General features: G+C 43.3%; 1 protein-coding gene across 2 annotated transcripts in view; it reads right to left on the bottom strand.

Moving 5' to 3' along the window:
- The window catches only part of PTPRA (protein tyrosine phosphatase receptor type A), a 570283-nt gene that overhangs the window by 252544 nt on the left and 294198 nt on the right, over positions 1 to 23541 (bottom strand). For both annotated transcript variants that reach the window (XM_069204801.1, XM_069204809.1), the window contains one exon: positions 14802 to 14886. In XM_069204801.1, the coding sequence (XP_069060902.1) occupies positions 14802 to 14886 (85 nt within the window). The remainder of the gene's footprint in view (positions 1 to 14801; positions 14887 to 23541) is intronic.

Genomic DNA, 23541 nt, shown 5'->3' with positions numbered 1-23541 from the left:
GACTATTCGGGAATGGTGGATAGAACTAAGTCTCAGTAACAAACATCAAACTATTTTGAAAGACGTGAGGAACAGAAAAAGGTATGGCAAGTGTAGGAGCCATTCCACCACACGTGCTTGACATTGCGGCCAATGCAAAATTACGGGATTTAGGGCCATATGAACGAACAGTTTTTCCCATAGACACAGAATGGGTAAAAACCTTTGCTACATCTGGCCCTTAGTGATTAAGCAATGGGTTGGGGGATTGCAGGCGCTGAACTGCACTGTACTGACATTTTCTATGCAGAAAAAAAACAAATTTACAGTTGGGGCGCAGAGACTGAATGAGAAACTTAACAGAGGCTAAACGTTTTTGATGTAAACAATACTGTTGCCGAAAACCACTTCCTTAATTGGTTACTCTGTGAGCTTAGGTGGAACCAGGCCCCAATCACAACAGGATGTGGGTTATCCTTACTAGGGTTCGCTTTTATAAGCCAGTCAAGTCGTCAAAAGGCATAAATGCTCATGAAGTGCAGGACGGCTAGTAACATTTTATGGGTAAAGAATCTGGCACTACCTAGTGGTTATGCCTGAGAATTCCTATTTGTAAGTTGGAGCCCAAAAGTCAATGCTCTCTGGTGGAACCTGTACAGCCGGAGTGCAGCCTTTATATCACAGGCAGGCAGCACATCAGAAGATGCAGGTACAGTTTGCTATAATTACACTGGGAGTCATTCAAGTGCTGTTAGGAATTAAAATTTACTAGTACTTAACAGTCTAAAAAAAAATATGAATACACCATGTACTTGCCATACCTTCCATGTTAATATATGTGCGTACACCACCCCACCCCTCGCATTCCGGCCATAGCCTCAAAGCACCACCAGACAGATAAGCAGACGGATACAGTGAGAGTGCAGAAAGAAGAAGAAAAAAAGACAGCTCCCCATCAAAGGACGGGTCTGATCATAGGGCAAAAAGCCAGGTTTTAAGCTGTTTCCAGGAAGGCTTCGAGTTCCCTGATATGTAGCGGAAGAGTATTTCACAACTTAGCAGCCACCACCCAAAAGGCAATGTCACCCCATTTGGACTTCGTGCAGTGGGGGACCACGGCCAGGTGTAGGCCGGCTGATCTTGAATGGAAGCTAGGTATATACCACCTTAAAGTGGAGCTAAGATATTTGGAGCCCTGGGAATGTAAAGCCTTATAAGTGAGAAACAGAGCTTTAAAGGCAATAAGCTTCCCTACTGGCAGCCAGTGCAGCTGCCTTAGGCTCTCATTTGCAGATGCCGTCCAAGGAAGATCCAACACAAGATGAGATGCAGTGTTCTGAATGAGTTGCAGCTTATGAGGGAGCCTTGATTAACATTCAACAGTAAGGCACTACAATAGTCAAGTTTAGACACAACCAGAGCTAGTACAACAGAGGCTCTAAGGTCCTTGGGGAGAGAGGAAAGAATGTTCCAGAGTGTTTTAATCATCTAGAAACAGATTTCAATGGTTTGATTGACCTGCAAGTCAAAAGACCGGGAGCTGTCAAACAGAAGCCATACATTTTTGGCAACAGGTAAAAGGGACGGCAGATCCCTGCAGGATTGGGGAGACCAGAGCATACTCCATAATGAGCTGCTTGCACCAAAAAATATAATCTCTGTTTTCTCCCATTTTCAGCAATTATGGCTCATCCACTTATTTACCTCATTCATGCAATTATGAAACCTATCAGCAACCTCTTCCCAGTTTTTATTAATCAGGATAAATAAGCTGGGTATCGTCTGTGTATGAGGAGACCTGGAAACCAAAGGACCAGACCAATTTCGCCAATGGTGCCACACAAAGGGTGAACAGCATAGGATAGAGGATCCCCTTGGGACACCACAAGGAAGTTGAAACGGGGAGGCTCTGAAGTCACCACAGCTCACGATGGTAGATCACCCATTCAGAAAAGAGTGCAATATGCTCAGTGCATCCTCTCTTTCCCCTGCTTGGTATAGGCGACGTATCACCAATTGAAGGGATATAATATCAAATGCTGCTGAGAGATCTAGAAGTACCAAAAATGACTCTCCCCTCCTTGGTCAACCAGCCGACAGATCAAATCTGTGCTGGCAATAAGGGCCAATTCTGTGGTGTGAGATTTGCGAAATTCATGCTGGCAGTTCGATGTTAAGGTGCTTTACTAAGATCTTATCTGGGGTAGGCAGTAACAAAATTGGGTGAAGGTTTTTTAGATCATTAGGGTCGCCCCCTGGTTTCTTTTTAAGCGGGTTCATAATCACCTCTTTCCCGGAGGGAGGGAAAACCTTAGAGTTGAACACCTCTCGATATGCCATTTCCAGTGCCTGAGAAAAAAGGCCTGGTGCCAACTTTAGGGGGACAGGGATCATTTGGGGATCCTGACCTGACCCCCTGACAAAAGTGATCCAATTCTGTAGGTTGATAGTGAGGAGAAATGAGTGAGTAAGACTACGCTGTGTGTGTCGGTCAGAAGACTGCAGGGTAAAATTCGACTAAATCTGTAAGACCTTTCATTTGAAAAAGTCAGCTACCTTGTCGCAGAAAGCTTGGGAGTTCTCTAGGTCGGGGGAGGTGGCTGGGGAGGCAAGAGAGCAAACCACCTTAAACAGTCCTCTGGGTACATTGACTGCTTCCCTAATCTTGAGGGCATAGTAGTCAGATTTGGCTTTTCTAATTGCCTGTTTATAATCTCCAAGCAGTGCCCTGAGTTTAGCTCTCTCTTCTATGCCCTGATCTAATTTCCATTTGCACCCCTGATGTCTATATGCTCTTTGAAGATCCTTAAGTTCTGATGGTACCATGGGGTCAAGCCTCTTCTCCTGGCCATCGGACTGGCCTTCTTCAAGGGAGAAGAGAGATCTACTGCTCCCCTTATCTCCTGTTCATACCTCTCAACCATGGAGCTATAATGCCCCCCTTCCTGTCCCCAGCAAATCTCTAGCGCTTGCGCCAACATTTGCTCTCCTATTTTACCCCAATTTCAGACCTTCTTAGTGACCGGAGGGCTATAGGTCAGTTCCCCCCTTCCTGCCACTGGAAAGATAGAGGGCCAGATTGATAGAAAATAATTTTTAGGTCCTGGGGGGAGGGGTCAATAAATCAGCAGGCCCTCAAACCAGATCAGGTTCCTATGGCACTGCTTGAAAAGAGCACATTTACATATTTCAGGGCTGACATTAATTTGTTCTAATGAGCAATAAAATTTACTTCTGAAGATCATTGCCAGCCTACCTTCCCCCTTCATACTTGGTCTATCCAGCCTGGTGGACTCATAGCCTACAGGAGTGGCTATGGCAAAGTCAGGACTGGAATCTTCCCTGGCCCACGTTTCTGTTACAAACAGGCAATCCAAAGCCAAGGTTTGAATAGTGTCGCAAATTTCAACACTATGTTTGATAATGGAGCGTGCATTAATCAATCCACATCTTAAACTACTTGGATCGCAGGCCCCTCGATCATTAAAGGTAGCAGGCCGGTTTCACTACAAAGCATCCGAGAGGCAATATTTACCAGCTTCTCATAGCAGGAATGACGCCGGCACCAGCCATCAATTTGAAGGGTAATTTATTTCCTTATTTCATGTGAAGTACAAAGTGCACAGTGCTATCCAAACAGATATGGCAAGGCGTTTCGGCCAGATACATTGCCCACTTAAGACCACACGATAAATTACGGATCCCCACCCTTAATGTGACAGGGCTAAAAACCTGGTTAAGACGCTGGCCATCCTATTGTACCTGGAGCAGTTGCAGGCTGATATCGGTCTCATTCAGGAGACACCTACTAGTAGGCAACTGCCATCGCCTTAAATCCAGATCCTTTCCTCAACAATTATTTTCTTCTGCAGCAACCAAGACAGCAGGGGTGGCTATTTTGATTTCCCGCTCATTCCAGGGGAAAATAGGTGCTAAACACACAGAAATAAGGTAGACTGCTAACATAATACATACAAGTAAGGATTTATACTTTTGTTCTTGGCACCATGTATGCCCCCAAAAAGGGCCAGGAACATTTCCGCCGTAGATCAGTGGCAGAGGTCATGACTTCGAGGGACAGGCTGGTATTATTAGGGGGAAACATCAACATAGTCTTCTGCAATAACCTTGATCACTCTGCACACAGACATGGAGGTTCCGGGGAGTTATCCAGAGGGTGTCCAATGGCTCCAAGAGATGGGGCTTCAGGATGTATGGAGGGAACGTCACCCAAACTCCAGAGATTATACCTTTTACTCACACAAAACCTAAGCAACATCTCAAATACTTCCTAGGGAACAAGGAGGTACAGGATCTGATCACATCAATAGATATTGAAGCCACGTTCTCCCTCAGACTATGCCACAGAGACATTAGCACTCTCCCTGACATGACAGACATTAGCCCTGGAGCTTGCGCGAAGCCCTCCTACACAGACCCGAAGTGATACAGTATATCACAACAGCACTACATAACTTCTTCGATATCAATGACACCACAGACACCTCCATCTCACTCTTGTGGGACACTCTAAAAGAGGTGGTCAGGGGGGAATTCCTTTTCATATTGGCACTGGACAATAATCTGCGCAGGGATAAATGGGAAAGATTACAGCAACAGGTGAGGGAACTAGAGCGTATACATCACCAGACAGGTGCCCCACTGGTATGGCGGCAGCTGGAATCGGTCAGAAAACAACTTGCGGACATTGATATCGATAAAGTTGAATACTCCTTATTGCATCTTAAACACTCCTTGTACATGGGAGGAAATTGATATGGATGGCTTCAGGCCAATCGGCTGACAGCCCAACGACAGGTGGTAAGAGTGGAGTCTCCGGAGGTGAGAGGGGAAGAGGAGATTGCGAACAACGGTTTTACAGCTGCCCGATTTTGGGACTTTTACGAGGACCTATACACAGCCCAAACCCACCCTTAATTGGCCTGAATTATATCTCCATTATATCTAACATGAAGTTAACCAGACAAAGCACCTGGTTTGGTAGGAACTGTGGTATTTGGTACATTAGATTTTGTCTTTCGAAATCGACCCCTAAATGTAATAAATTTGACTCTTCAAGATCAGGCATGGTAAAAAATGGGTGGAATATTACTGTTATTTTCCATGAATGGACTTCCAAAATTACACAGTACTTAGGAGCCCACAAGTACTCTATTGGCTAATTCCTTTGTTTTCGATCAAACATATTAAAATGCCTGGAGAGTGGACATGGGCAAGAGAGCAGACTTGATGAGGCAGATTTAGCCCCCCTCCCCCACCTAAAACCTACCAGTTTACTGCAAAATAAATAAAAAATATATAATAAATCACTGCCATCTCAACCCTGGAGTGAGAAATTTGCTGCCCCAAGATCCCAGGAGCACATCAACATCATGAAGATGCTGTGAGTGCAGACAACACACCACTATTGAGCACTGAATTGTGCATGTTACCACTACATTCCTGGCGCTGGTGAATACTGAAGCATAGAAGCCAGAAGGAATGGGGGCTGACGTAGCTGCAAATTAGACCAACGAGAGCGGGGGAAGAGCACAGAGCCAACAAGGGTGGAATTACCTTTAGGCACTCAGTGCAAAAGACCCCATAGAATGCCTAGGAATATGCTGAAGTCAGAGGTGGGGGGGTCCCCACACGTAGAAGAGCCACTAAAACACAGGTACTGACGTCCACAGTGAAAAATTTACCAAGATACTAGATAAGAAAGACTCTCGGAGGCACGCTGTACTTTGAGAAGTTGACCTCATCAGGATCGCCCCATTACACTTCAGATGAGTAACAGAAGCCTTTTTAGCTCATCGAGAGAGGCCACTAAGGTGAAGGAGCTCTAGACGAGAAGACAATCTGAGGCACAGAGAGGACAGCTGAGAAGCATGTCATACTAGCAACACAGCACCAGAGAAACACTTAGCCCCTATCAGGAAAATGGCAGCCAACAGGATAAGGAAGAGACATTTAGCGAAAGGCATTTTACAAAAGCCAGTAACACAGCTGCTAGGATGGGAATGTCTTTGGTGTGGTGTACAGTCACCGTACCCTGCCCAAGTGCTGAACTGCAGGTTTCTGGTATTCTAGGTTTCCAATCTGACCCAGCCACACACTAATCGCACGTGTGGACAAATGCTTAGGCTTGTCCCTTGATTTGAGTGAGGTCCTGGACCTGCCCCATGGAGTGATGCACCATGCATGCCGTCATCTGTTTGACAGTGGCCTATTGTCCCGGTCATGTGTTTAGCATGTAGACCAGTGGTGACAACATACTGATACTAGAGAATCAGTTGTGACCAGATGTTTGATCTGTGTCAATGGGTTGGAGACATACTGGTCCACTCATGTAAAGATCTAGCTTTACCTGCTAATTCAGATCCTTGAGCTAAAATCCCAGGTGTAAGTTATGCATGTATATCACATATGGTCACGCACTGTGGCCATGGGTGAAACTGAATAATGGAGGGCAGCCCTGGTCTGTTCCTTTGCTCAAGACTAAGGTGAGAGTGTTTTCCCAGAAAGTGGAAGTGTATTGCTGATATTTCCGAAGCTGAAGGGCGGAAGCCTAAACAGTGAAGTGGGTGGAAAGGAGACCAAGCTCCTTTAAAACTTCAAGTAGATTCTTTTGTGGAGTGAGGCTTCTGAATAGTCTTCCTGGGCAATACCATTCGGTAAATGGTGGTAGATGGTGGCAATGAAAGGTGGGACTGTAGTCTTGTTCAGGGTGAGAAGGTCCTGTTTTAGATGAGACCTACCTTTTTGTCTCCTTTCTGATCATTGTTCAGTGTAACCTGGTGCAGAGAATTCACACCTGTTTTTGTGCCTCAAGCATGGGTATTACAGACTGGAGACTACCTTCCTGCGGGGAGTTTCACTTTGAATAAAGACCTGGAAACATTGACCCCCCAACCTGTCCTGGAAGGGTAGAGACAGAAACCAAATCTCCTGCCTGCTTTAACTGTATAAACGGTGTGGGGCCTTGACTCACTTGCTGTTCCAGTTCCAAGTCCTTTGACTAAGGAAGGGGGTGCTCTGCAGAGTGCTCCAAGGACTGCTGTGCAACCACAGCAAGTGTCTGCCTGACAGCCAGCTTACCAGAGGTGAAGGAACATCATATGGAGTCTTGCCTGCAAGGAAGAAGCTGTTCCCTTGACCTGAAACACACAGAAGGCAATCTGCAAGCTGAGAAAAGGAAGGAGCCTGCCAGTCCTGCTGGAGGTGCAACTGTTAAGGGAGAGCCAGAAGCAGCTTAACACAGGTGGTGTGAGGGCTCATCCAAACAGGAAGGCCGAGGAGAGCAATCTGCATGCCAGAAGAAACAAAAGCGCAGTCACTCTCAAGGAGAGAATCAAGTCAGAAACCATGGCAACTATGAGCCCTAACAGACTGCACTGCTGCAACAATGAACAGTGACAGAGGAACCGAGCTGCTGTAACAAATTGTGCCCGTGGTGGGGTTGCATGGTCCAAGAGACTACAATGAGGCAGACTGACTTTTGACCCTGGAGCCAAATCTCCCCACCTCCCTGTAGCTCAGAACTGGGTTTGTCATCACACAGAGGCCCACATTAATGCTGGAGCCCTGCCTGCCTGCACAGACTCCAATCTTAGGCCTCCACTGCTGCCTAATATGGGCGAGTTCCTAGTGCAGGCCAGCCTCCAGCCATTGCATCCCTTTCTGGAAGAGAAACCAAGCCAGGTACATGCTCCAGGTCCTCACTGGCCACCCAAGAAGGACTGAATGACTGCTGAGGTGAGAAAGAAAACATGGGGACTGCTGCTGAGTGAATTGTGCACACAAAGTTGTATAGAAACAGAGGAGGCAATCCACACCTGTCTTGATACCTGCCCAAAAAGATCTCGCACCAATAAAAGCAAGGGGGTTGAGGGAGGTGTGCCAAGTCTATCTAGGACAGTCATCTTAGAGAAAGGAAGAGAAAAAGGGAAGAGGGGCACAAGGGCTTCAGATACAGTTGCTCCAGCGTCATTAAAGTATTTGTACTTGTAGGTTGGTCTGTGAAGGAACACGTTTTCTTCTCATATTAAAATATATTTTTTCTAAAAGAAGCATCTCAAATATCTTGATCACCCCAATCTAGTAACCAATGAAAGATGCCCAACAAGAGAACTGATGTAAAACCTAATGCACTTACTATGGACAAAGAGCCAAAGGCAGTGCCTGAACAACTCAAGCAAATCCCAGGCAGACAGACAAACAAGCATCTCCAGAACCCTCAGACGGAGAACATGAATAAATGCGGTATTACTGATGAGGTGAAAATATGTGGGAGGAGGGGGATTAGGACAAGCGTTATGGGAGCTAAAGGGATAGGATTCAGCTTTACATGCCACACCTCCTCTTGAAAATGGGCGACTGGACTGGATCCTCTTGAATAGGGCCTTAAAATTGCAGCCGGCTCATAATCGAGCCGGTGGCAATGTGGTGGAGTAGCAGCACCCGTCGCGCATTCCACTGCCTGTAATTCAGGCTGTGCATGGGGCTGCCAAGTGCATGGGCAGTGCAGGGGCACCCGACACCCCCATTCTGCCAGCCTTTCCATGGCGGGTGGAACAGCCATGAGAAGGCTGGCAGTATGGGGACTCGTAATCCGGAGGGCAGCCCGACTTGCAGCGCTGCCCTAGCAGATTACAACCGCCGGGTCCACCAGGCTGCCAACAACCTGGCGGTGTCGGCAGTCCTACCGTGGTGGCTCCACCACAGCCGTAATGTGGCGATTGGACCGCCTCAACTGCGGCGGTCCAACCACCATTGTGAGTCTGGCAGGCTCAAGACCGCCAGACTCATAATGAGGGCCAAAGTGTCTTTGTACTGACCTAGCGCATTTGGGAGTTTAATAACTGCAATGACAAGGCACTCATTTTTATTCTCGTTAGCGTGTCTAATCATGTGTTAGTCTTATTTCCGCTGCACTATAGAAAAGATTCTAGCCGTTGGTGATAACTATGTTTCTAATTTCAAAAAGTTTTAATTAATGATGCAAAAATAAAATAAACTAACTGCAGAACTAAAACTGTGCAAACAGCTGTGCCGTCATGAATGTTCTCTGTAAAGCAAGGAGGTGCTGATCTTAAGGTGTGCACTACTGCTACATTGTTTTAGTGGATCTAAAAGTCGGGGATTCAAGATTCAATCCATCACTTATTTGTACAGTGCGACTTGTCACCCACAAAGGTATACAGGCGCTGAGATTGGCACACAGAGAAAACAAGACCGCATGATGGTCGGACAATCTTAGCAGCAGGCAGAAGCGGTTGACAATAAACTTGTTTGGTGAGAAGGCCAAGCTAAGTATAGGTCAACATTGTTGTCACACTTTGTGTAAATGTAACGTTTAACATCCCTCAAAAATGTTTCAACTTACAATGGGAAAACCATGTGAATATTACGCTAAGTGCCAATGGAGAACTGTTCTTCATGACAAGACTTGCCTTGTGATGAAATCTACAAAGGCAGGGCAGAAATTAGGATTGGCATCCCTGAGGCCTATAAATTACTTTTGGAGAAGCTCAAAGAGTTAAGTAAAGAAAAAAAAAAAAAAACACTGACGTTAAGCGTTCCAGAAGCCAGGATTCCATTATGAAAACTACATCGAACTGATGATCTTCAATAGAACTATGAGTTTCTGATCAGGCGTTTATTTGCTTTCTGGAAACTCCACAGCAGTTAAACAGTCAGGACTGCCTGAGTCAATATTCATCCAGTCCTCTATTGAGGTTTGGTAGGCGTGTCCCGTGATATAGGGTAGGCGTGGCCTGAAGCGATGTCCATAGCAATAAAAGCAAGCCATGGAAGGGCAACTAAAAAGACAAACTGGCCCCCAGAGATGCTAACCACGAACAGGAAACTGCTTCCTTGGTGTTACTACTCGAAACTCAAAACACAAATTCATGATAAAACTAAAACAGAGAAAGTGATGGGGCTAGCCAACCCATTACTACAAGAAAAATGAATGCTTTTAAAAATTCCCTGTTGGCAGTAAACAGCACCAGAATGCATGCCAGAATTAATCATCTTCTTACACTCTGGGAGGTCGGGCCATCGATCCAGTTAGTAAAGTCTGAGCTAGTGCGGGTGTGGTTTACCCCTGTAGCTACGTAGACAGAAATAAAATATCAACCATATCATAGCAACTAAAAACACAAACTGGCACCCAGCAGTGCCTGCCATGAGCAGGGAACTCCTTCCCTGACGTGCTTGCTCAGAAATCAAAACCAGAAATAAATGTGAGAAAACTAAACTAATAAAAAAGCTTATTTTAATCATAATCAAAAACTAAAAGAACTATTTACAATAAAGAAAGATCGAGCAAGACACCTTCTAACTACAAAGAAAGTAAAATCTACCAAATATACTGTGGTAGTATAAGGCTGCACCTCGATGCTTACTGGAGTGGTCTAAAGCAGAGTTGGAGAGACACTTCATTCCCGCAATAGCTGGCAGGTCCTTTAGCCAAGTCCCTTGGCTTAAATCAAAATATAGGTCCCTAACTAACAAAGCAACACTGATGAGCAAGGACTATTTTGGTGGAAAAGTGGCCCTTACCAACTCCTGTTATTCACTACAGCAATGGCTAGACAAGCATTTAAAGCTTGGTAGAGTGATCGCTGCAAAAAGTTTTGTGTGTGTGTGGGGGGGTGGGAGTGGGGGGGGGGGGGCAGATTCTATTTAAGAAATGGATGATAACATCGTTTATAGACATGAGAAGCAGTATGGCTTCCAAGAATAAGAATGGTATGGAAAATTTCAATTACTTAGAAATGTGTTCGTGGCATGTAGTGCTGTAGATTCACATGCTTGACATACTCCTGCCTTCTAGTGTTGGATCTGGAGTGTTGCAAATTGTTTCTCTTCGAAGAAGCGTTTCTAGTCATGGGATCGAGTGACTCCTCCTCTCAAGCTGGAACCCGGAAGAAAGAGGGGAAACCAGTTGCCAAACTGGTTTTACCCACGAGCATGCAGCCTTAAAATAGCCATACCCCTGGGAAAGTGGGACAGTGAGGTATGAACATCAGGAGAGTGGTGAAGTCCTCTTAGGTGTGGGCGGAATGGTGCATCCTGGGATAGCCAGATGCCACAATCCACAGGAAGTGGTCACAAGGTGGGAAGGAACCTGGTAGCCCATTTGCTATCTACCGCATCCTGAATTTCTAAGCATAAAAGGGGCACTTCCTGGCCCTCAAATCTCAACTGACCTGGAAGAAGGACAGAAAGAGGACTGCCCTGCTGCACCAAAGGACCCGCAAAGAGAGGCTGCATAATTGGGAAACTGCACCTGGTGGCTTCCAAAGACAGGAATTGTGCCTACCGTGCCCTGCTCAAGGAGCAGCTGTCTCCAAAGCCCAGTCAAGCCCAGAGACTCTGGAGGCCAGCCGGCTGGCCTCCTGTTCACAGCACAGGGACAGAACAGCTGAAGATGCAGGAGGATGCTCTTTCACCTACCTCGCAGCCAAAGCCTGTGAAGGCCACCCCCTGCACCTCAGGACCTCCCCAACTCTATGAGAGTTCCATAGGATACTGAAAACCTGATTTTTTTAACTGAGACACTGGAAGCACCTGGATATCCTCACAGGTAACAAGTCGAATGATTAATTGATTTACTCAATATGCCTGCTGGGGCAAGTTGGTAGCCCAAAGTCTTCAAGCCACCACCACCACCGCCGTGCAGCACCTGGGAACAAGACCTGATGCAACGAGTTGCACCCGAGGTTGCTGAGCCCAGGAGTATTGTATGAGAACTGTTGGGACATTCAAAAGGCATGTTATCGGCCCAGGAAGGATTGGCCTGTGACTGCAACACCAGGCAACAGGTAGTGCAATGTCAACTGGATGATCCCCGTGGGACATCACCCCTGCAACTAGGATCCGCACACCATCTTCATTGACTGAGCAGGGACTGCAGGAAGGCCCTCGATCATGTCACACCCACAGCATCCTTGCAGCATCTTCAGCATCCCTCATCCCTTGCATTAGGCCCACTCCATAGGAATACACTGCAACACAGATTAATTTGCCAAGAACTGCTTGAAGACTGCTTCTTCTGTGGAGGTAATTGTTCTGGAGGACATTGCTGGCTCCCCGGATTAGCTCAGTCCTGGAATTGGTCGCCCTAAGTACTTCTAACCAACCACATTGACACTTACCTTTGTTTCCCTTTGAAAAGGTTTGGTTTAATTTATCAAGACTTGTTCTCGGTTGAGTAAAAATGCTTTGCTTCATTATTGCTTGTAAAATCCCTATCTCTGGAACCCTCCAGTGGATCTTTTTCATTGTTGTGTCTAAATTCTTACAAAAATACAGTATATTTTTAGAAACTGGTGTCAGATTTGAGCGTTGGGTCATCTTTTTTCTTTAATTGTCTTGGTGCTGTTTAAATGCTTTACACTTATTCCTCTGTGTAATCCTTACTGCTGAGTGCCACAGCTACCCAGGGCTGAGATGAGGGTTTGATAGACGATAGGTAAGGGTCCTAAAGGAGTCGGTAATTATTACACGGTGAGGTTGCAAAATCAATCACACCATATAATACAACCTACTTCCTCAAAAAACATTAGGCGTAATCCTAAAGTGTTGCTATTCCTAATATAATTTATAGTTACGAAGCGCATCTCATATTCTGAAGATGTAAAATACAAGTAAATATCCCTAAAATTAAAGAAAAATTTTACAAAATTAAACACAGCCAATTTGTATTCTACCTATGACAACTGAGCAGTGACTGCCAAGCCAATCACTGCTTTCAAATTGCTTTCAAATCAATATTTGCTGAAAAGAAATTCTCCCCTTGCAATCACTCTAAGCAACCCTTTTCCTTCGCCTCCTTCATGGGCTGAATTAAGACATCTCCATTACAAACCTCACTTGTACAGCAGTGCTGTGCATTCTCCTACTGCCTACAATGACACCCTGTCCCTTTGAATTTTTATGTATATACTTTTGCAATTGAACAGCACTCCAATGCACGTAGCTGGGTTCACACTGTATGAGCCACATATATATCAAAGCATAATTGCATTGTGTGTGTATTTGTAAAGTGCAGGGTTTCCCTGCAACTTCAAACATATTTAAGTATTAATTATCAATATAAATGATGTGTCTAGCACCTATTCAGTACTCTATATCTCTGTTCCGAGTTCTCCCTTATTCCTACAAGCCCTGCAGATACCATACCCTGTCATACCCGAGATCTGCTACTCAAACCCTCTTGTCTTAGCATCAGTCTTAACAAGGAAACATGCTATGTCATGCTATTATAGCACCATCCTTACTAATGCTTCAAACCTCATAGGCTTTGACACTTCATCATAGAAAGGTGGTCTGGTGACACGTCTACCAAATAATTCAAATCCGCGGTAGGAATTTCACCAACCTCTACCCCATCACAGGTTTCATGTTCACAACCTCTTGATAGATTGAGACTAATTCCGGAGTGTTGTTGGCCCACACAGCTGCTTCTCATTGACTGTCAGGTCTAGGCCTTAATATGGAACTGAAACATTTGTGTTATTCTAGGAGGTTGCCTTAATAATTGAAGACGAAAAACAAGCTGTATTGCATGTTGTGTTGAGCCTACAGGCTGCAATCACCACTGTGGTTCATGATGACGTTTTAGCTAGTCTACCCAGTGTCAAATGTGACTATCACCAGGATATTTTGTGCTTCATTTTTTGTGAATAGATTCCAAAGAGTAAATTTGTGGTCTTTTACATCGGGCACAGTGGCTTTATCCCAAACTGAACTACATTTTTTCTACATCAATATAATATCTATCACATCACAATATTCAACATCCTTCAGGATTCAATAGCGGATTATCAATCCTATGCAGACACCCAGAATATTAGTATTCTGTGGTTACAGAGGAAAAAATGGACCACTGATTCTCGCTGACACTGCAGAAGCATGAAACCTCACCAAGGGCACCATCCAAAAAGTTAACACCTGGTTTCATTGTTGGAAGTGTCAAAAACCAACCAGTACCATTTATCATTGCCAGAAAGGCATGACTAATTGATACAGAGCTCACCCCATGTGTTTTAGCTAAACCAAATGAATTATATTGCTGCAGCAATGACCACAGTAATTGAGAAGTATCAAATATGAGTTTAATGGTTGGCAGTGTGCCACCAGCCGTATCTTATTACATTGATATTGTATCGATCCCATAGGCTGATCTGAATTGGGAGCTACAGTCTAGCATGCAAGTGTTTTAGACTATTTTTGTAAGAATATTCTTAGATGCATGGTTCTGTCTCTCTAGCTATCATACATTATCAAGTTCTAGGCAAACCCTACACAATCTTCAGCTAGGCTGTCTAAGTAGCATTATGCACTGCAAGGACATTTCAAACACTTATTTCCTGTGCAAAGCTGCAAGAAGGCGAAGGGATGATAAATTTCCAGATAAAGGTTCTGCTGGGTCAACTACAAAATAGCTTTTTCCTTAAAATACTATATTTTTATTGTGGGTGGCTATAGAGTCAAAAGCACCAATGCCCCAAACCCAAAGAATCAACAACGGATGAAGTTACATATTTCCTTCCTCATTACATATGAAGAGTCACGAAGGAAGGTTGCATGTTTTTAAGTCAAAGCACTATGAAAGGTTTGCGCATGGTTGGCCAACTAGTTTAAGTTTTACATTAAACTTAATGTGCTTATCAGGTAGCCAAGGTGTAAACATATTAGAACTAGACAAAAATCCACTATTACTTTGAAAGTCATTGAAGGAAGAAGGAATGGTTAACCTATGACAATATCAGCAGAAGCAAACAGATGCAAACTATAAATGTCCTTACCTTAGCATGTAGAGGACAATAATAATAAATACTATAATTAGTAAAAATGATAAAGCCACCATTACTGCTATGATCGGTGTCTCATCTGCAAGAAAAAAAATGAAAAATACATTATATACTTACAGACAAATCAGATGCTATTTATCATTGAGTTGCTTGACAACAGTCATTGAGATTCTGGTCTTGAACATCAAGCTGAGGTTTTGCTGGACTTGTTAAAGTAAATGTGCATCTTCATTAGTATAGGCAGTCTACAGACCAAGCACTGATAGTGAGAGGGTAGGAAACCATACCCTTGATCTCTGCTGAAAATTCAAAGACATCAGACTGAAAATACATAATCTGCTGGAATCGAATGAATTCGAGTCAATTCAAAGCATTACGTTTATTCAAAGTTGCAACACTTTGACAAAAATTACTTTTAATCTAGGAAGGTATTATGTACTATGCAATTAATAATATGATTATTATAACAAAATGTTTCTAAAACCATGGCAGGTTTACTACTTTTAGCACATAAAATAAAAGGGAAATACTCGATATAAACGATAATGAATAAACGTACTGATACTCCTATTCTAGAGACAGTTGTTAAATATGCAATGTCTTTACTCTTAATACATTATAAAAATGTAATACCTTCATAACATAGTTAAAATGTATTTATTATCAAAATGTACTATGGTTTGTTAAATTGTATGATCAATGATACATTCTTCTCAATGAGGAAAGGTCACTCGAATTAGCTTGTCGAGGGTGACACAATAACAGCCTATCAAACTCTTTTACCCAAAATAGAGTTAATGCAGACTGACAGTATTAAAATATATGGCATCCTAATTTAAAATTAGAAACCTAGTTTGGAATTTTCTTGTGTTTTTAATCCCCTTTCATGAGCCAATGTCGCAATAGAGTGCAGTGGTGTAGAGTACAGTGACCTGGTGTTGCAGAGTAGAAAGCAGTGGCGTATAATACAGTGGTGCAGAGTCGAAAGGAGCGGCGTAGAGTGCAGCGACAGAATGCAATAATGTAGAGTGGTATAGCATGCAGTGGTGTTGAGTGCAGTCTTGCACAGTAATGCGTCTTAGAGTGCAGTGGTATAGAGTGAATTGGCATTGTGTGCATTGGCATAACGCACTGGCATAAAAGTGTTGTAGAGTGCTGTAGAGAGCAGTGGCATGCAGTACAGTGGTGCAGAGTAGAGGAGTGCAGTGATGTAGAACATAATGGTGTAGAGTGGAGTAGTGTGCAGTGGCATAAAGTGTTGTAGGGTATAGTGGCAGAGTGCAGTGATTCAGAGTAGTGGGCGTAAAGTGCAGTGGCGTAGAGTAGATTGGTTCTAGTTAAGTGGGGTGAGTTAATTGGGTATAGTACAGTGGTTTAGAGTAGAGTGGCATTGAGTGCAGTGGTGTAGAGTGGCGCAGCACTGAGCAGTGCAGTGGTGTAAAGAAGATTGTTTCAGAGTAGAGTGATGTGGTGTACAGTGGGATGCTGAGAGTTGAGTGGAGTGGCATGAGGTAGAGGCGTAAAGTGCACTAGCATACAGTGGAGTGGTGCAGAGCAGAATGGAGTGCCTAAACTGCAGTGGCAAAGAGCAGAGTACAGGGGTGTAAAGTGGCGTAAAAGTCAAGGAAAGTAAAAAACTGAGTGAAAGAAGGAGAAAAGCTTAAAAGGAGAGAAAGGATTGAGGAATGTAAAGCATAGAGGAAGACATGAGAAAATAAAGTGAAGGGAAGAATTGAAGAAATTGAAAAAGACAGGAAGAAAGAAGATGAAGAGAAGTTGAGAATCAAAGAAGGAAAGTGAAAAAGTGGGGAGGAATAAAATAGGAAAAGAGCTAACTGAAGCAGAAGAAAACATAACAAAAAAGAATAAAAAGAGAAATAACAAAAACCAAAAAATAGTGAAAGAAGGAAACAAGTAGCACATAAAATAGAAGAAAATAAAGAAATAACATTTTCAGAAAAGAGTGGGTTACATGTTCCTGTATTTTCCAGTTTCTAGGTCCCAAAGAAAGCATTGCACGGTCTTTTAAAGTGCTGACAAAAAGCATTCTGGCAGCTGGACACTCAAATTAGTCAACAGTTTAATTTAATGTTGGAGCTACTCAGATGCAGCCTGGGAACTACTGGTAGCTTGCGATTGACCTGCTAGAGACCCCTGGAGTAGAACAACTAAGACGATTTATAAAAAGGATGACCAGGTACTGTTGTAGGGAAATCTTTGAGTGCTAAAGTAACTCTTGCTAGACCTCACCATAGCCTGATACTTTAGACACCCTCCCTTTTTTAGTGACCCCATAATCTGTGGCTTTGTACTGAAGCAACCTCATGGATTCAATCTTTTCTTTCTAAAAGTCAATTTGATTTGCACTATTCATCAGCCCCCAGTCAGGTGGAGTGTGGTTGAAAAGTCGATTTTGTCCCCTCTTTTGTTTAATATACATATATGACCCCTTTTACTCATTCACTTCAAAGTTGAGTACCCTTTCTATCCATGCAGATGACATCCAACTTTATTTTAAGTTGAAATCTACTAGTTGGGATGCAGACCAAACTATTTCTTTTCTATCTTTAGTTCTTCATATTGTGTGTTCTTGGATGGTTTCAAACATTTTGAAAACTCAAGACTGTCCAAGACCAAGCTACTTGTGTCCTGAAACGTTAAGATTTTCTGGAACTGGAAGTACTAGCCTTTATCACTCGGCCATGCTGCAGAACCTGTAGTTCTTGCGAGAAACTTAGTGGTGATGTTTGCAAATCTTTCTCTGGAACCCCAAGAAACTAAATTATCAAGCTCTTGCTTCTGGAACATTTGGTTCCTTAAGAAAATTCTACCTTTTGCATCAATTTTTTTTCAGAACCGGATTATTATGTCTCTTGTTCAAACCTGCCTGATTATGCCAACTCTTGCTACCAAGCCTTTCTCAGAAAGTTCAGAAATTTGCTGCTTGATAAATATCTAATTTCTTCTATAAAGACCAAATCTCCCCAGTCCTTCATTACTTGCATTGACTTTCAGTGGAACATTACACTTTTTTAAAATCTGCAATCACTGTGTACCGAATTCTTCATGGTCATGCACCTACTTCTTAGGCCTAAATAAATGTATTGCCCATTCGCCTAATGCCCCTCACACTGCTATGATACCTTTCTGCTAGCAGCCCCAAATTACTATATGTACTTCAAAACACATACTATTCGATCCCATAGACTGTATTCGTTAAAATTAACTGAACTGAGAACGGTGTTGTGGGCCAGCAGCCAACCACAGATAGTGCTTAGAACGTTACAGTGCAACCCCCTACTATAGTGGTCTTTCCCTACCGGATGTAGAGGGCACCTACTGGGCAACACACCTGGTTAACATTAATGACTGGATTCATGCCCCACATGATCGCCCGACTTTTCATCTTCAGCAAACGCAGTTGGGATGGAGATCCCACTTACACTATATGTACAGTGGCCAGGGCTCAAGTGACCTCCTCCCTGCTATAAAAGTGGCGACGGTGGCCAGGAACTGGGCTACAAAGACTCTTGGTTGGGCACATAAGATCACAGATGACGCTTATGGAAAGGGACATGGATTGGCAAAACTGAGAGGTCTCGAACTATGGGATACAATAGGTAGAAGGGATATTCTCAACAATAGGGACATCATGGCCTTGTCAGCACAGCGACAATACAACCTACACCCGTCCCAATATCTGACGTATGCACAGCTATACTACGAGTGGTGAACTAAGGTGCTGCAAGATGTTGAGATCCCGGAATTCAGCCCATTGGAAGGGCAGCTACTAATGGAAGACCAAGGTAATATAAATATCTATATATCTATATCTATGGAAAATGTCACTTACCCAGCCATCTAGTGTTGGGCTCGGAGTGTTACAAGGTGTTTTTTTTCGAAGAAGTGTTTGAGTCACGGGATCGAGTGACTCCTCCTCTTCGGCTTCATTGCGCATGGGAATCGACTCCATGTTAGATTGTTTTCCCGCAGAGGGTAAGGTAGGCGTGATAGAATATAAAGAAAAGAGATGTCCATGCTAATGGAATGGTATATATATATATATATATATATATATATATATATATATTTATATATATATATATATACAAATGTGGTTAACTTAAACGACTTTCCGCGGAGGTGGGAGGGTGCATGTGAATCTGCAGCGGAACATGCCACGAACAGATGTACACTGGGTAAGTGACACTTTCCATTCGATGGCATGTGTAGCTGCAGATACACATGCTGTGCATAGACTACAAAGCAGCTAGTCCTCCCATAAAAGCGGTGTTTAGCCTGTAGGAGTTGAAGATGTTTGAAATAATGTTCTGATTACAGCTTGACCTACTGTGGCTTGCTGTGTTGCTAAAACATCTACACAATAGTGTTTAGTACATGTATGTGGTGTTGACCAAGTAGCTGCTTTACATATTTCAGCCATTGGTATATTTCCTAAGAAGGCCATTGTAGCACCTTTCTTCCTTGCGGAATGTGCTTTAGGAACAACTAAGAGTTGTCTTTTAGCTTTAAGGTAACATGTTTGGATGCATTTTACTATCCATCTTGCTAAACCTTGTTTTGAAATGGGGTTACCAGTGTGACAAATAGCTGTTTAGTTTTCCTGAATGGTTTTGTTCCATCTATGTAGTACATTAGAGCTCTTTTAATGTCTAATGTATGTAGAGCTCTTTCTGCTACAGAATCTGGTTGTGGGAAGAAGACTGGTAGTTCCATTGTTTGATTGATATGAAAAGGTGATACATACTTTAGGAAGAAATTTAGGGTTAGTTTGTAGTACAACTTTATGTTTGTGTACTTGTATAAATGGTTCTTCAATAGTGAAAGCTTGAACTCTTCGCAATGTCGTAATTGCGACTAGGAAGGCAACTTTCCATGTTAAAAATTGCATTTGACATGAGTGCATAGGTTCAAACGGTGGGCCCATAAGTCGCGTAAGCAATATGTTTAAATTCCAAGAAAGAACTGGAGGTGTTCTGGGTGGAATGATGCGTTTTAAGCCTCCCATGAAGGCTTTGATAAAAGGTACTCTAAATAAAGACGTACACTGTATATTTTGCAAATATGCAGAAATTGCAGTGAGATGCATTTTTTATGGAAGAGAATGCTAGATTAGATTTTTGCAAATGAAGCAAATGACATACAATATCTTGTATTGATGCTGAAAGAGGGGCAATTTGTTTAGACTGACAGTAATATACAAATATTTTCCATTTGTTGGCATAGCACTGTCTGGCAGTGGGTTATCTTGCTTGCTTAATTACTTTGATACATTCAGTTGGTAGTTGTAAATACCCAAATTCTATGATATCAGGAGCCAAATCGCTAGATTGAGTGTGTTGGGATTTGGGTGCCTGATCTGCCCTTTGTTTTGTGTCAACAAATCTGGTCTGTTTGGGAGTTTGGAGTGTGGTACTACTGACAGTAGTAGTAGTGTTGTTGTTGTGTACCACGGTTGACGTGCCCACGTTGGTGCTATAAGTATCAGATTGAGCGTGTTTTGATGCAATTTGTTGACTAGAAATGGAATGAACGGGAGAGGGGGAAAAGCGTAAGCAAATCTCTCTGACCAATTCATCCATAGAGCATTGCCCTTGGATAGGGGATGTGGGTATCTGGATGCGAAGTTTTGGCATTTTGCATTTCGCTGGTGGCGAACAGATCTATGTCTGGTGTTCCCCATTGTTGAAAGTATTTTTGAAGTACTTGAGGGTGAATCTCCCACTCGTGTGTCTGTTGATGATTTCTGCTGAGAACATCCGCTAGCTGGTTATGTATCCCTGGAATGTATTGTGCTACCAGGTTAATTTGTTTGTGTATTGCCCATTTCCAAATGTTTTGAGTTAGGAGGGAGAGTTGGGAAGAATGTGTCCCTCCTTGTTTGTTTAGATAATGCATGGTGGTCATGTTGTCAGTTTTGATCAGGACATTCCTGTGAATAAGGAGAGGCTGAAAAGCTTTGAGTGCTAGGAAGACATCTAACAGCTCTAAGTGATTTATGTGTAGCTGTTTGTGTTGTGAATCCCATTGTGCTTGAATGTTGTGATTGTTGAGATGAGCTCCCAAGCCAATCATTGATGCATCTGTTGTAACTATGGTCTGAGGCACAGGGTCTTGAAACGGCCGCCCTTTGTTTAGATTTGTGGAATTCCACCACTGAAGGGACATGTATGTTTTGCGGTCTATCAACACTAGATCTTGAAGTTGACCCTGTGCTTGTGACCATTGTTGTGCAAGGCACTGTTGCAAGGGCCTCATGTTTAGCCTTGCATATGGAACAATTGCAATACATGATGCCATCATACCTAATAGTCTCATGACAAATTTGACAGTGTATTGTTGACCTGTTTGTATTTGTGCTAATATATTGAGGAAAGCTTGTATTTTCTGAGTATTTGGACTTGCAAGCACTTTTTGAGTATTTAGTATTGGCTCTAAATACTGTTGAATTTGTGCAGGCTGTAGTTGTGACTTTTGGTAGTTTATTGAGAACCCTAGCGTGTGCAGGGTTTGTATTACATAATGCGCATAGTTTTGACACTGCGTATGACTTTGATTTTATTAGCCAATCGTCTAGATAAGTAAAGACATGTATGTGTTGTCTTCTTAGGTAGGCTGCGACTACCGCTAGGCACTTTGTGAATACCCTTGGAGCTGTTATTCCAAAGGGTAACACTTTAAACTGAATGACAAACCTGAGATATTTTCTGTGCACAGGATGGATGGGTATGTGAAAATACGCATCTTTGAGGTCTAATGTTGAGATGAAATCGTGTTGCCAAGTAGTGGGATAACATCCTGTAGTGTTACCATATGAAAGTGTTCTGACAGAATGTAAAGATTGAGGGTTCTGAGATCTAATATTGGCCTTAAGGTGCCATCCTTTTTGGGAATGAGGAAATACAGTGAGTAAACTTCCGTTCCTACTTGATTTTGTGGCACGGGGTCTATTGCTTGTGTGAGTAATAGAGATTTGACCTCTTCCTGTAACAGAGTGATATGGTCTGTGGATAACCTGTGTGGTTTTGGTGGAATGTTTGGTGGAGTTTGTATCAATTCTAGGCAACAGCCATTGCGGATAATTGATAATACCCAGTTGTCCGTGGTAATGTTTAGCCAATTGTTGTGGAACTTTTGCAGTCTTCCCCCCACAGGGGAGGTGTGGATTGGAAAGGAATGGTACAAGTCACTATTTACCTTGTGAGGCTTGTTTTGATGTCTGATATTTTCCCCTGCCTCCATAACATCTGAAACTACCTCTTTGATATTGAGGTTGGTAGGGTAATTTTGGCTGTGATGTGGATGGCTCTGTACTCTGGGGCCTAAATCCACCTCTAAACTGGGATTGCCCGAAAGGATCCCCTGTATTGTGTGGTGTATAGCGCACCCATGGCCTTTGCGGTGTCTGAGTCTTTACGCAATTTTTCAATTGCAGTGTCCACCTCTGGGCCGAAAAGTTGTTTTTTATTGAACAGCATATTCAACACCACTTGTTGAATTTCAGGTTTGAACCCGGAGGACCGGAGCCATGCGTGCCTCCTGATTGTTACAGCAGTGTTGACGTTCCTGGCAGCTGTGTCTGCTGAGTCTAGGGCAGACCTAATTTGGTTATTTGAGATGGCTTGCCCTTCTTCTACTATCTGCTGTGCCCTCTTTTGATGTTCCTTGGGGAGATGCTGAATAATCTCTTTCATCTCATCTCAATGTGCCCTATCTTATCTAGCCAACAACGCCTGAGATTTGGCTATTCTCCATTGGTTAGCTGCCTGGGATGCCACTCTCTTCCCTGCAGCATAAAATTTTCTGCCTCTTTGTCTGGTGGGGATGCATCACCTGACGACTGCGTGCCCACCTGACTAGTGTGCCCTCTTCCTAGCAGCGCTTACTACTACTAAGTCTGGAGGGAGTTGCTGAGTTATATACACAGGATCAGAGGGAGGTGACCTGTATTTCTTCTCTACCCTGGGAGTTATTATCCTCGCTTTGACAGGCTCGCTAAAAATTTGATCAGCATGTTTTAGCACGCCTGGGAGAGACTGGTATGTTGTGTGCGTGGAGGAGAGTGTATTATATAAAAAAAATCGTATTCCAACTGTTCAGTGTGCATGGTGGCACTATGGTATGCTGCAGCCCTAGCTAGTACTCAATTGTACCATGTACTATCATCAGGTGGTGAAGGCTTTGAGGGATAGCAGTCTGGGTCGTTATCGGGAATGGGAATGGGATCTGGATCATAAAGATCCCATAAATCCCATGGATCTATATTGTTGTGCTGTGAATCAAATGAATGTGATGGTGACTGCATAGGTCTAGGGCTGGTAGGAGGAGAGATATGTGGAGAGTGAGGAGGAGGCTGAGAAGGAGAAAATTGAGGATGTGGAGGTCTCTTTGTTCTTGGCACTTTAGCTGGAGGCTGTGCAGTGTCCAATTCCTCCTGAAAGGCTAATTTCCTCTTTGGTTTTGGAGGAGGTGCAGTCAAAATTCTGCCAGTTTCTTTGTGGATATGAATCCTTGTTTGCCTTTAATCCATTTGTTCTATGATAGGATGCATTTGTGAGCCCTCCTCAGTAGATTTTTGGCTTCTAAGTGCTTTTGAAAGTCCATGCTCCTCAGTGAATACCATTTTTTTCGGCTCCGAAACTGGCTTTCTTGGGATCAAAATAGATGGAGTCGAAGATGGTCTATGTTCCGAAAAAGATTTGAGATTTAGACT

Source organism: Pleurodeles waltl, chromosome 1_2 (assembly GCF_031143425.1).
Source record: "Pleurodeles waltl isolate 20211129_DDA chromosome 1_2, aPleWal1.hap1.20221129, whole genome shotgun sequence".
NCBI classification, from domain to species: Eukaryota; Metazoa; Chordata; class Amphibia; order Caudata; family Salamandridae; genus Pleurodeles; species Pleurodeles waltl.
Note: the sequence above shows the minus strand (reverse complement) of the source record. Positions and strands in the feature narration are given on the sequence as shown.